The sequence below is a fragment of the Vigna umbellata genome, chromosome 8 (genome assembly GCF_029865625.1).
Source record: "Vigna umbellata cultivar VRB3 chromosome 8, Vumbellata_1.0, whole genome shotgun sequence".
Classification (NCBI taxonomy): domain Eukaryota; kingdom Viridiplantae; phylum Streptophyta; class Magnoliopsida; order Fabales; family Fabaceae; genus Vigna; species Vigna umbellata.
The window spans coordinates 6,356,434-6,370,334 of NC_142172.1; the positions used below are offsets into that span (position 1 = coordinate 6,356,434).

The window sequence follows — 13,901 nt, forward strand, 5'->3', positions numbered from 1 at the left end:
ACATATCAAAGGATGGAAGGAAAAAAAGAAATAAATATTTAAAGTAGCTTAAGTCTTCACTTTAAAATATGAAAAACTATTGAATATGATAAAAATAATAATAATAATAATATTTTATCTTTTACAATTATTTAAAATTTATCATGAAACATTTAATTTAAAAATAATAATTCTTCGTGCAGAAAATAAAAGTTGAATAATGTATTATAAGTTCAATAAATAAAAAAGTACTATTTAGCATAAAGATCAACTCAATGAAGTCAAAAGAATATCATTGCTACCATAAACACAAGTGCATAATACATTACTACCAACGAAGAAAGTACAAAATCGATGTGACATATTATATTATATTTAAATACCTAATTGATGAATAACTTTAACTTGTTTTACTTTTACTTTTGTGCGTTTTAAGTCGACATATATACTTTTAGGTTTTGGAAGAACAATGTCTTTTATATTTAAATAATTTTCGTTTATTAATTGATTTTCCTTATACTTTTATGAATATAATTAAGTATTTCATCATTTTATATAAATATTTATTAATTAAATTTAAAACTTTTCAATCGAATCACAAAATGAGAAATAATCACTGAAAACAAACATAATTCATCAATAACGGAAACAATTAGGTCAATGTCAATTACCTAATTGAAAAACCACCTCACCTCGCACGCTACACCACCATGCGTTCCACGCCGCTGCAGTGGCGTCACCTAACACCTACGCCACCACCGTGTCACGTGCCCTCACACTAACGCAACCTCAGCATCACGTGCCTCACCCACTAACCATGGTTTTCACCTATTATGCTCTCAACCCACACCATTCATTCTCTTCTAAAAGCAACACAAAAGAAACAAATTAGAAAAACAGCAACATAAGACCGTAGTCATTGTACTACTTTTCGTTTCGAGTTCTCGAAAGGAGTGGGCCCCATCTGACAGCTGGCTTGCCACGTGTCATTTTTTCTCATTTTTTTTTCACCATGCACTGTGAAATATAAAAAAAAAACGAAACAAAAACGTTTACACACACAACACAACTCCCAGAGTTGAAAATCGAACAAACCACCAGGAAAGAGAGAGAACTATATATTTTGAAGAGAAAACAAAGCCTAAAGCATATTCTTCCAAATTATTCATTCACTCCTACAACACCGTTTGTGTTTACCTTTTTGGTTAGGTTTGCCTTTTGGTTTCGTTTGGTTTGGTCTTCCAGGGAAAACCAACGCTACTATTCAATCCTCGAACCGTGTTCCTTGCGTTTTGGTTTTCTCAAGGTTTTGTTGCGGCTGAAGTAGTGCTCGTCGATCGATCTTCAAACATGCCTTCTAGTCACTTGCTTCTCGAGGAACCCATTAGGATGGTCTCCCTCCTTGAGCCATCCAAGCCTGTTAGTTTTTCTTCGCCGTTTTCTTTTCAATCAATGGATCTATTTTATGAATATTATAAAAAGGTTGTTTCTTTGGCAGAGTTTTTTCCCCGCAATGACAAAGATTGTTGGGACTCTGGGTCCTAAATCTAGATCCGTTGAAACTATTTCTAATTGTCTCAAAGCTGGGATGTCTGGTATGTTATATCACACCTTTTCCCTTTTTATTTTTCTTTTCTCAGATTGTGGAGGTATGGGGTTTTTGCGGAAGAACTGGTGGAGGGTTGTGTGTAGGTTTTTTTGTTGATGGTATTATATTTATTGTTGTTGGGTGTAGTGGCTCGATTTGACTTCTCGTGGCATGACCCTGAGTATCATCAGGAGACTTTGGAAAATTTGAAGGTTGCTATCAAGACTACAAAGAAGCTGTGTGCTGTGAGTTTTCTTCCTTCTCTGTTGTTTCTTGTAGTGGTTTTTGTTACCTTGGGGCTATAGAGCGGAGGGTTCTGTTTGTTTCATGGGAGAAATGTAGCTGAAAGATGGCTATGCCAATAATTCGGTTTTTCCTTTTTTTTTCCCTTTCGTGAGTTGGTTGCTTTGGATAAAAGAATAGAAACTGAAACCTACTTTTTGGTATGTTTACTGTCTGATTTGTCTTGGTGCAGTGGAACTTTTTAGTAACTGCTTCGGGAATCTTTGGTTTCTATGTTCTTGTATTTTTTTTCTTTCCATTTCTGTTAGAATTATGTTTATGAGAGTTTGATATTTGATTTTTACAGGTTATGCTGGACACAGTGGGTGCAGAAATGCAAGTTGTTAACAAAAGTGAGAAAGCTATCTCTCTTGAGGCAAATGGTCAGGTTGTTCTAACTCCTGATGCCGGACAAGAAGCTTCTTCTGAAATACTGCCAATCAATTTTGATGGGCTGGCTAAGGTACGTTGATATTGTTTGTTGTCGTTATATGATGCGACTTTTTCACGTGCACTGTTTCCACGGAATTAACTTAAATGGTTTATTGTAATTAACTTTTTACAATTTTACGGCATATGCAGTTCAGGCTTTGAATCATTTTCTTTTTTTCTGCTTGAATTGGCTATAAATTTTAACTATTTAATTTGGCTCTTGCCTAAATCTTAGTAATAGTTAACTCTGTTTTTCTTGATTCCTACTTGTAAATTTTCTTTTTGTGACTGCTTGAATTATCATGTGTCTTGCCTTATTTTGTGAAAGTCTTGTTGGACGAATGCTTCTTTCAGACCTATGTTTTTGTGTTGGCGTACAATGTTGATCTTTATTCTTATTTTTGATAGGCTGTGAAGAAGGGAGACACCATTTTTATTGGTCAATACTTGTTCACAGGAAGTGAAACTACTTCTGTATGGCTAGAGGTAAAATATTATTGAACCCAGATGCAAAATTTATTCCAATAGGTCCCTTGTTATTGTTACTTCAATGTTCTCCAGTATCTATTCAAACGATTTACATTGGTCCTTTTCATTTGTGTTATGAGTTTGTATTATATATTGTAAAATGTGCATGAGACGTTTATTTTAGGCCATAATGTCATTTCTTGTAATTGCAATTTACAGAATTGATATGTTTTTAATCTAAGTGTGACCTTAAGCATGAAAGGGAATATTCAACCTTCTATATGTATGATGGCTTCTTCAGGTATCTGAAGTCAAAGGGCAAGATGTTGTTTGCATTATAAAGAATTCGGCTACGTTGGCTGGGTCACTGTTCACTTTGCATGGCTCTCAAATTCATATTGATTTGCCCACTCTCACTGAGAAAGACAAGGAGGTAAGTTATGATTTTGATTAGCATGCTTGAGTGATTTACCTTTCACTGTGCATGCAGTGTTTCTTTGCCTAGGAAATGGGTTTCCTTAGTTTTGCTCTATGAAGCACGGACAAAGACACCAGACATTGTGACTTCAATAATATAATATTATATATATATTGAACATTATTATGAATAATTTAATTGATAATCAATATTATATTCAAAATCATCTATAAAAAGGTTAGTCAAATATACCAATCTGAACACATTTTTTCCTAATACAAAAACAGATCCAGTCCATCCATCTAAAATTCAAAAAGTGAAAAGAGGATCTAATTCGTTTAAGACATTTCACCCCTTGCGGATCACCATCATTGAAAAAGGCACCCTCTAAGTTAGATTCATCCAAAGACAAATTTAAATACAGAAGAGGAAACATAAAATGTAAATAGGAAATAAACTGTTTGTTTTTCAAAGAAGAAACAGAAGCCTACACCTTAAGTTTCTTACGTTATAACTTCTTAAAGAGGTCACTGTGTTTTCCCTCATTCATGTTGTATTGAACCATGTCGGAGCCACAAAAATGTTTTTTAAATTTGATGTGTGTCGTATGGGTGTTGTATGCATGTCAATCTTAGACACATGTCGGACATGGAGACTAGACATTGTGGAGCCATACCCAAGTTTTACAAGTTTTGGGTTTATTTTTGTTTACTCTGTTTGTTTTGTTTTCAGGTTATAAGCACCTGGGGAGTTAAAAACAAAATTGATTTTCTGTCATTGTCGTATACTCGACACGCTGAAGATGTTCGCCAGGTAATTTGAGTTCAAAATCCTTTACTTTGATCTGTCATCTCAAAGTCAAATTCACTTTTGGTATTTGAATTTGATCTTTTATTTTTAGGCTTTCTGTTAACGAACTTTTATATGTCTGTAATGCAGGCACGTGAATTCCTTTCAAAGTTAGGTGATATCAGTCAGACTCAAATATTTGCAAAGATTGAAAATGTTGAGGTGAGTTTGCATATATCTTAGCAATGTACTGTGAGAATTTTATTTTTTTCATGAAGTTATACTATTATTGGCTATGCGAATTTATTTATATATGAACATCTGCATCTATCTTGTTTCTTAGGGATTGACTCATTTTGATGAGATTTTACAAGAAGCTGATGGAATTATCCTTTCCCGTGGAAATTTGGGTATTGATCTTCCACCAGAGAAGGTAGATTTCCTTTTAAAAGCTTGTTTTGTAGTTTTTGTTGCCGTGCAGTATCATATCAAAATAAGATTAGTTTTGGTTGGACTAATTCTGTGTTAGAGATATGGTCTCTGCAACTATATCTGTCTTTTTTTTGGTGGTTGTACAATAATACTATAGTCTCTATGAAAGAGAACCCTTCTCATTGTCGTTTAGTTAGGCTAGGTATTATTTCTGTTGTATATGCTTATCGAGCACCTTGTATTAGCTTGCACGAGATTATTCTCAGAGTTTATCTGAATGTACTCCCTCTCATTTTGAGAATGAGAAATACAATTTCACTTTCATATTTTCTTTTCAGTCTTTGCTACTTGATTCTAATACTTGGTATTTGCAAAATTATTCTGGAATCTAGATTCAACCTTGGAACTTTAAAATTTAATATGAGCATGCTGTGAGGAAAATGTATTATGTTTTAGCTGAATCAGCTTAATGAATTGCTGCCTATGTTAAGACAATTATATCTTTGTTACTATCCCCATTAAGTGGATGCTGAGTAGTTCTAAGACTGACTTTTGCATAGATATCTTTATTAATTATTTTCCTTTTCTTTTGTAGGTGTTTTTATTTCAAAAATCTGCTCTTTACAAGTGTAATATGGCTGGGAAGCCTGCTGTGCTTACACGTGTTGTGGATAGCATGACTGACAACTTGAGACCAACTCGTGCTGAAGCCACTGATGTTGCCAATGCCGTTTTAGATGGTAAGTTTTCATATAATTCCACTTGTTAGGTTAGTAACCAGTAGTAGCAAGCTGTTTAGATACATGATCATCATTCATCATTCATCAAAGACAGTCGGGACATATTTCTCTTTTCTTATATATTTAGTTGGTTTTCAAATTATAGTGATGCCATTTTTCTCCAGTAATTCTAATCTAGCTCTTGAAGCTGTATGGTAATATTGGTTTGCTTCTTAATTGATAACATCTGCAAGTATTTGACAAGATCGCATCCCCATCCCCTTTATGAATGATTGTTTCTTTAATCAGTGCTTGTCCACCGTGTTTAGTTCGAACTACTTGATGTGTTGTTTCTTTTATCAGTGTTTGTCCACTCTGTCTAAGTTAGAACGACGTCATGTGTTTCTTCATTAAACTGTCTACAAATTTACAGGAAGTGATGCTATACTTCTGGGTGCTGAGACTTTACGTGGATTGTACCCTGTTGAGACTATTTCTACTGTTGGCAGAATTTGTTCAGAGGTAAGTTCATTTCATATCTCTTTATAATTTTTTTCAATTCATTAGATTTGTTTGAAGCCAAAATACTTTCTCCATATGTTGGACCTCTTACTTTTGTGAATCCTAATTTGGGTTGATAGCTTTCTTGTAAACTGATAGTGATTGATTCCTACCACTGTCTAAGATGTCTTTGGGGGAAGGTTTAGGAAGAGTGGGGATCTGAGTCCATTCAAGTTTTAAGATGCTTTTGTATCAATTCTTGAATTAAAGCAAGAAAAGTATGTTATTCTGTCTGTTAAAGATTCTCAAATATCAATAGTTAGATAGAGGGTGGAAGGACAGGAATAAAGCTTCAATAGGAGAGGTAGAGGAGAGTGCCATTCTGTTTTTTATTGTTGTTGCATGAGCTCAGTTGTAAAGGGAAACTGTTGAGAAGTGTTGACCCTTTGAGGGTAGATCTTTCTAGTTGTACTTGTAATTTCCATTTTCTTTTCTATCTTTTGCTGTCCAACTCAATGTGGCATTTATTTTGCGAATCCATTGTTGGGAATTCCTTAGAAGCATATGAAATGCCATACCAAATGCTCTTCTATTTGAAATGTCTCAATTTTGGCTGAATTCTACCTCCTATTTCATGTCCTTGTAGGCTGAGAAAGTTTTCAATCAAGACCTTTATTTTAAGAAGACTGTCAAATATGTTGGAGAACCCATGTCCCACCTGGAATCTATTGCATCCTCTGCGGTAGTTACATTTGCTTATGTCTCATTTCTTTAATAGTAGCTTGTTCATTTACTTTTTTTACAAGGTAGTTGATTTGATTTGATTTTTTGAGACTAGATTCTTACATGCTAATCTTTACTTGTTAGGTACGAGCGGCAATTAAAGTGAAGGCATCTATTATTATTTGTTTTACTTCATCTGGAAGGGCTGCAAGGTACTTTCTCAATTTCTTTGAGTAACTAGATATTGATGTCTTCATATTTAGTATTTTGGAAAAAGAAACCAGTTGCTCTGAATTGGATTAGACTTGGTTAACAAACTATCTGTTAGGAACCAATAATTGAAAAGAGAGAAATGAAAACATTTTATTGAATAGAATTAAAAGAACAAGAATTAGGGAAGCACTGTAATGCTCAGTCTGCAAAATTCACCTCCTCCCCCCTTCTAACTCATGAATATTCTAACTATCTTAACTAATTATTCTTCTCGGTTTATCTTAACACTATCCTTTAATAATGTCTGTATCATTTCTTTCTGGCTTTCATTTTCATTTAACCTTTATCCATAAAACTGTCTATCTAAATTGTTATATGTACCTGTCAGATTAATTGCTAAATATAGGCCAACGATGCCAGTTCTATCTGTTGTGATACCTCGACTAAAGACGAATCAGCTACGGTGGAGCTTTAGCGGAGCTTTTGAGGTTGATTTTTGATTTTGCTGCTTTTTTTTATTAATTATCTGACTGTTATTAGGTTGAATGTGAACGTTTGAGTAACTGGGGTGTCAACAATTGCTAATTAAATTGTGCTGTGTTTTTTTTTTCTTTTATATCTAAAGAACAATTTATTCTGTTGTTTTTATTGTCATTTCCGAGTTCAACTGCCAACTTTGTTCTTGGTAAGGTTTATGTCTGAGGCAACTGAATATTTTTCAAATAACATTTATCATAATATAGTTTAAATTATTGTTAAGTATTCTCAGCATATCATTATTGTTTTATTCTGTGTAAAGTAAATACATACAAGCATTTATTGTATTGGTCATTGGAAGTTATTACTTTACACTTGGATATAAGCACTCCTATTCCCATTTACTAGAAAGTTTTATTCACCAGAACGCATTTTGCTTACATTTTCTTACTTTGTTTACCAAACTTATTCGATTTTGTGACACAGGCAAGACAATCACTTATTGTGAGGGGTCTCTTTCCTATGCTAGCAGATCCTCGACATCCAGTAAGTTTTTGTTGTGGGATTTCTCCTCATTTATGGTTTCCTATTGAATTCATAGGCATTGCTATGTTGTGATTGTTCTTTTGGGGTAGACATTAGATGCTGAATCAACATCATGGTAACTGTACTTAGTCCAATGTTTAATTATTTTCTACAATAATCTTCACACCACATGGGACTTTTGTATTAATGATATTCTTTGTGCTATAGTTGCACTGATATGTATAAACATGTAATGTTCTGCATCTTAACATGCACCCCATTAATCACATACTCTATGCTTTCAGGCTGAGTCAACAAGTGCAACAAATGAATCTATACTTAAGGTTGCCCTTGATCATGGAAAAGCATTGGGAGTAATAAAGTCACACGACCGGGTAGTTGTTTGCCAGAAACTTGGTGATGCATCTGTGGTTAAGATTATTGAGCTTGAAGATTAAGGAGCATTCAACCAACATCAGAATTAGTGTTATTTATTTGTAGTACATCTTTTCCTAGTTTTTCAAAGATGCAGGTCATTCTGCCACAAGTAGAGGTTTATCTCTGCTTGATTTTGATGAAACGAATTTTGGATGCAAATTATTGCTGGCTGTAAAACATAAAATCAAGGGAATTTACTCTTGATGCCAATTTTTGGGTTTAGTATTATTCATACTAGAACACAGCTCGAAAATGTGATCATTGAATCGGATTACCAAACAAATGAGATGCTAATAGCTTGTTATTTCAGACACCAATTGTTTATGACCTTATTTTTTTTGTCTTGTCTTTGTGGTCATATGAGCAAGAGTATTTAATTAACAGTGTGTATTAAACTGACTTTTACTAATGAAAGTGCCTAAACTGCCATGATTCATTAAGGTTTGGTAAGTATCGTTTAACTATTTGGAGGAAAGTTCAGTGAATTAGTAGTATAACCGTAGTTGATTTGATCTTAGTTCTCTTGTTAACAGAATTTATACAAACAAATTATTCATGGCAACGTTTATTTTATAGAATTAACGGAAGTATGATGCCAAATCTGCTCTGCTCAAATCATTAGGCTCACTTTGAGAAATTCAATATCTATAATGTTTTAAAGCAGTAAATTTCAATAAGTGATATTTTGTTGCGGGTTGTACAATTATCATCCGGAAATTAGGGATGTTGAATCACAATTGTTAAGGAAAATGTTATAAGTAACATTAATTAATTGTCTTATCATGGAAGTAAGGTGAATTGAATTGTGTTAGATTATTGCACTTTTAATTAAAAAGGGTTAAATTTCAACTATTAACTATAACTTTTAATTTAGAAGTAAATGTTTGATTCAACAATTGGTACTAGTTAAGTTTATGAGTTAGTTTCTTATTAAAACACTTTTTAAAGAAAGATTGTTGTCGATTACACAATTGTTTCGTGACTTAGGCTAGCTGAGTCAAATAACAGTGGAAAAGTTTGTACAATGGGTAGTAATTTTTTTCAGTGCTGCAAAGTAGAAAACAAAACGAACAAAAGTGGCACATCAACATTTACAAATGTTTATAATTCATTTGTGTTGAATTAAGCATCTTAAAAATAGTTTTATAATAAAATTGTTGCAATTTGAATGTAAAGCGCCTGTGGCCTAATGGATAAGGCGCCTGACTTCTAATCAGGCGATTGTGGGTTCGAGTCCCACCGGGCGTGACTTAATTCATTTTTATGGCAAATCGTTTTATAATTATATCGTCTTCAGATCATCACATGAAACTCAATCGATATATTATTTTGTTTTTATTATAAAAATGTAGTGACCATTGATCCCGGGTCAAAAGCTTGAAGGAGGAAGTGATGTATTATGTTAAACATGGTTTAAAACAAAAATATTCCATAGCAAATTACGAAAACATGTGTAAAAATCCACAAAAGGGTATTTAGATTTTCGTTAATAAGAACTAACTTCACAAGTACCACAAAACGAGAACAACTAGTTTCCCCTACAGGCCTAATCTACAACTTTTGTATGCCATAGCTTCCTCTATCATACAACTAACCTCAGAAAAATCATCACCCCTAGATCTAAGTAGAAGAATGTTGTTGTTGCTGTTGTTGGTGTTGAAGACTCATCAGCTCAAGCTCCTTCTGTCGAATGAGCAAAACCATTCTATCATTCTCAAGCCTCCTTCGTTCATTTTCAAGTTTGGCTCTCTCCATTTCCCTCTCCTTCTTGCTGCTAAACCTTGCCCATTTCAACCTTTGTTTCTCCAACTCATATGATTGACTCTGATAGCTCAATTGCTGCTCCTCCAACTGCAGTATCCTGCTCCTCATCCATTGCTTCTTCTCCCAAGCACTCCTACCCCCATCTTGGAACACACCACTCACCTCAGCATTCAGTTGCTGCATCATCACTGCTGACACACCAACTCCCCTCACTTTCCTTGCCTTCTTCCTCATTGACCTTCCATCATTATCATCCTCCATATCTTCATGTCCATGCCCCACATGACCCCTTGAACCACCTTCTCCCGAATCATCTTCCTCCTCATCCGAATCATCCTCAGACTCATCATCCTCATCCGAATCATCATCATTCTCTTCCCCATTTCCCATTTTCAACATCCTCAAACCCCCCAAATTCCCCACCTCTGATGAATGAAAACAACGTTGCTGTTGTTGCTGCTGCGGAGGCTGTTGCTGCTGCTGAGGCTGCACTTGAGCCTGAGCCTGAGACTGAGACACCTCACCCCCGGTCTCTCCTTGCTGTGGAGCATTGTTATTCACATGACCACAACTATTATGGTAAGCACACATTTCCCTGAAGAACAAATGTTTGGAATTGAGCAACTTCTTAACCTCCTCTTTCATCTTTGATGACAACTCCATCGTCTCCAACAAACTCTGATTCTCCACAACCCTGCAAGCAGTTCCCTTCCCGAGAATATCATTCACCCTCTTATACCTCTTGTTCAAGTCATTGAACTTATCCTCACACTGTTGAGGAGAAACATAGAACCCTTTCTCCATCATGGCCCGCGACACCGACTTCCACTTCCCTTTCTTCTGCAGCATACCCGAGGACTTCTTCTTATCAGTCCCTTCCGAGCCACCCTCATCACCAATGTAATAAACCGCCATTATCAAAAGCCTCACCATGGTGTCAGTCCACTTCATTCTCTGCCACAGCGACACCTTCTTCTTGGGGTCCGAGGTGTCATCATCATCGTCACTGAGGGCACTTTGTTGCTGTTGTTTGGTCTTGACCGAAGAATATTGAGGGTACCCTTGTTTGATCGATTGATTATGATGCTGATGATGTGGATCGGTGTCGTGGTGTGGGCCATAGGGAACCATCTGGGGGTGGTTTTGCAAATGGTGAGGGTTTTGCTGTTGCTGCGGAGGCAAAGAGTTCTCCACTCCCACCAACCCAGAGAACATTCCCGCGCCTAGCCCATTGGGTTCCATCAACAAGAAACCCCAGCTCTTGAAAACTCAACAAAACAAGCAAAAGCTACAAACTTTGGAAGAAATGCGCTTACCCTTAATCGAATAGTTGAAGAAAGGAAAAAAAAAGGTGGAAGAAGATGATGTGAGAGAGAAGGAAGGACAGAAAGTGAAACAGCAGTTTAGTATGGGATTACATAGGAGTTGATGATAGATTGTGTTGTCGGGGAAAGAGAAGAGTAAAGATAATATAAGAGAGTGTACTGATACATTGGGTTTTGAAGCAACTGGTTTTGTTGATGAAAAAGAGAGAAAAGAAAACTGCCCATGGTTTTGTGGTTGGGTTGGAGTGAGGGTTTAACCAACCCACAGGTTTTGTGCTAAACTTGGGGGACTCACGCCACGCCACGCCGACTTATGTTGTATGTGCCGTTTCAAAGCGCCAACAATGATATGATACCATAAAACTAAAACCATAAAATCTTACTATGTGCGCGCGCTGTCTCTTTCTCTCTCTTTAACTTTGGTTTTATTTTATGCAATTAAATTTTTATAAACTTAACTCATACAAATGGAACATGCATATGAAAGAGGAGGATTTGGTTGTGTAAAAAGGGCCAATAGGGTGAGGGACTTGATTTTGCTTCAGTGATTAGATAGTTATGAGCTTTACATTATGTATTTAGAAGAATAAAAAAGTAATATTCATTGGGTTTAATTTAATATGATTTATCCAATCTAATTAAATTTAGTTGAGTTAGGTTAAGTTAAAGTTATTTATATGTTTATTTTTGTTTAGCAACTCAATCATAGATTGAATTAGATTATTTTGTTGGATAAAATCATTTCTTAAAAATTATCACATCTTATACATAAAAACGATTGACTTAGAATAATCTTTGGATTAAATAATCTTAAAAATTAGCACTTTTTAAAATAAAATACATAAAAATAATAGGTATCATTAAATTATTTATATTATAAAATATAAAAGGATTTTGTATGATAAAATTATGAGATAAATACTACTTTTTTTATTATATTGTTGGGTTGGATCATCGAATTTAAAATTTATAAATTATGATTTTTAATGTTCTTGAAATCAAAGTATTTAAATTCTCTTTCAAAATTTTGCAATATAGCATAAATTAGGTTTATTTTTAAATGATACATATATATTTTATATGATTTTTATTATTTTTCTCTTACAAATTAATTTGAGGATTATATTATTAGAAAGATGCAAACATAATAAGAAACAAAAAAAAGTTAGCAAACGAGAGGTGAATTCATTGATTCGAAGATCATATAATTCTTTTCATCATAGATCTTTAAGATTCATTGTAATACTCAATTCAGAGTGGATATTCTTGATTTTATAAATTGAACCGACAAATTTAGTTTTTTATTAATAATAAATAAAGAACAAAAATGAGTGAGGAAAACAAAACGAAAATTATGAAATTTTAAGAGAAAAATAGAAGAGGAGAAAGTTTCTAAAACTTAAAAACTAAACAAATGAATTCACTACGTGATTAGAGCACATTTGGCTATATGTGTATTTTTTTATGTTAGTAGTTGTTATTTAAAATTCTGTTTTGCATTTAAATTGTTTTATTTTTTGATTCTATAAATTTAAGTCATATTGATTAGGGATGTAGGATGCTAACAATTTAGCTCCTTAATTGTAGGAAACCAAGTTTCAGGGGCATGGAGTGGATAATATTTTGAGCTTCTGCATATTTCTTTAAATAACTGTAATTAACTTTTACAAAGTGTAAAAATAAGTAGTATTTCAGTATTTCAGAAAATCTTATTTACCTGTGTCAGTTAATAATATGGTATCAGAGTACCATAACAGAGGCCTGAACCAGAAATTCTGAGTGAGTTGAGTGAGACACCGGGGTTTTAAATCAAACATTAGGTAGAAAGTGAGTGGAACAATCATTCTGAAGAATAGTTGATTCAAAGTATGCACAACCTGTAATTCCTAAATTTGATGGACATTATTATCACTGGGCAAAGCTTATGGAGAATTTCCTTCGATCAAAGGAATATTGGCATTTGGTGGAACATGGAGTAAACGTTGTTCCAGACAAAGCTATTGCATCAGAGGCAGAAATTAAAGTAATGGAAGAGCAGAAATTTAAGGATTTAAAGATAAAAAACTATCTCTATCAAGCAATATATAGAGAAATTTTGGACATCATTCTCAATGATGAAACTTCAAAAATTATATGGGATTCCATGAAGCAAAAGTGATGGAAAATCTCCTAGCCATGGTCAAACACTTTCAAGAGAGTTAAAGTCATCCTTGAAGATGGTGTCAACTCTACCTTGTGGACCACCTTTGGAGCCATCATGAAGCATGAATTGAAGAGTAGTGTAGGAATTTAGGCCATTGTATTAGGCCATGTAGTGTAGGTTTATTTAAGGCTTGTATTAAGGCCTAAGTAGCATAGGATTTTCCTTAAAAGTTAGACATCCAAACCAAGTGGTAAGTGTGTGCCATGTGTCATGCTTCCATTGGAAAGGAATTTACTTTTTAAAAGGTAGCCTGATATGCTGTTGTTGAAGTTATCAAATTAATATTACTTTTCAAGACAACTTCAGTATTACCAAGTAGTATCCAAGAAAGTAGATAGGGCTAAAGTAACCCGAGTCGTCTCCCTATGAACACGAAATTGCTTTCGAATATCTGACTCTTATGAATGTTATGCAATGCTTATGAATAATAGTGAGAATGTTGCAGAACAAATAGGAAACTTAAAAACAATTATGAAGAAATAGGCTAATTTCACTGCTTTTCCAAGATAGATTCATCATCGGTTATTCACAAATCATTGTTTAATTGATTATTGTTTAAGTTTCAAATTAATTAAAGTACATTCTTAATTAATTTGAGGGTAATCATGCAATTAACCAAAGTAAA

The 13,901-nt window shown here is 34.2% G+C and overlaps 2 protein-coding genes and 1 non-coding gene across 3 annotated transcripts; 2 read left to right on the forward strand and 1 right to left on the reverse strand.

Moving 5' to 3' along the window:
* The first annotated feature begins 1,059 nt into the window (after positions 1–1,059).
* Positions 1,060–8,293, forward strand: LOC124835839 (pyruvate kinase 1, cytosolic). The gene is made up of 16 exons (XM_047310852.2): positions 1,060–1,398; positions 1,478–1,574; positions 1,715–1,812; positions 2,157–2,312; positions 2,690–2,767; positions 3,051–3,182; positions 3,900–3,980; positions 4,107–4,178; positions 4,300–4,389; positions 4,984–5,128; positions 5,541–5,629; positions 6,255–6,350; positions 6,476–6,543; positions 6,933–7,032; positions 7,508–7,567; positions 7,852–8,293. Exons 1-16 carry the CDS (start codon positions 1,330–1,332, stop codon positions 8,002–8,004), a joined length of 1,584 nt encoding a protein of 527 aa, XP_047166808.1. The 5' UTR covers positions 1,060–1,329; the 3' UTR covers positions 8,005–8,293.
* An 866-nt stretch (positions 8,294–9,159) lies between these two features.
* Positions 9,160–9,232, forward strand: TRNAR-UCU (transfer RNA arginine (anticodon UCU)). The gene has a single exon. It is a non-coding gene; the product is annotated as a tRNA-Arg (tRNA).
* Positions 9,233–9,436: 204 nt separating this feature from the next.
* Positions 9,437–11,280, reverse strand: LOC124835844 (uncharacterized). Its single transcript, XM_047310859.2, has one exon. The coding sequence runs from the start codon at positions 10,988–10,990 to the stop codon at positions 9,605–9,607; it is 1,386 nt and encodes a 461-aa protein (XP_047166815.1). The 5' UTR covers positions 10,991–11,280; the 3' UTR covers positions 9,437–9,604.
* Between the last annotated feature and the right edge of the window lie 2,621 nt (positions 11,281–13,901).

Coding starts and splice junctions, on each gene's coding strand:
- LOC124835844 (XM_047310859.2), bottom strand. CDS start 10,990: ATGGAACCCAATGGGCTAGGCGCGGGAATGTTCTCTGGGTTGGTGGGA.
- LOC124835839 (XM_047310852.2), top strand. CDS start 1,330: ATGCCTTCTAGTCACTTGCTTCTCGAGGAACCCATTAGGATGGTCTCC. Junction 1,575..1,714: donor TCTCAAAGCTGGGATGTCTG/GTATGTTATATC, acceptor TGTTGGGTGTAG/TGGCTCGATTTGACTTCTCG. Junction 2,313..2,689: donor ATTTTGATGGGCTGGCTAAG/GTACGTTGATAT, acceptor TATTTTTGATAG/GCTGTGAAGAAGGGAGACAC.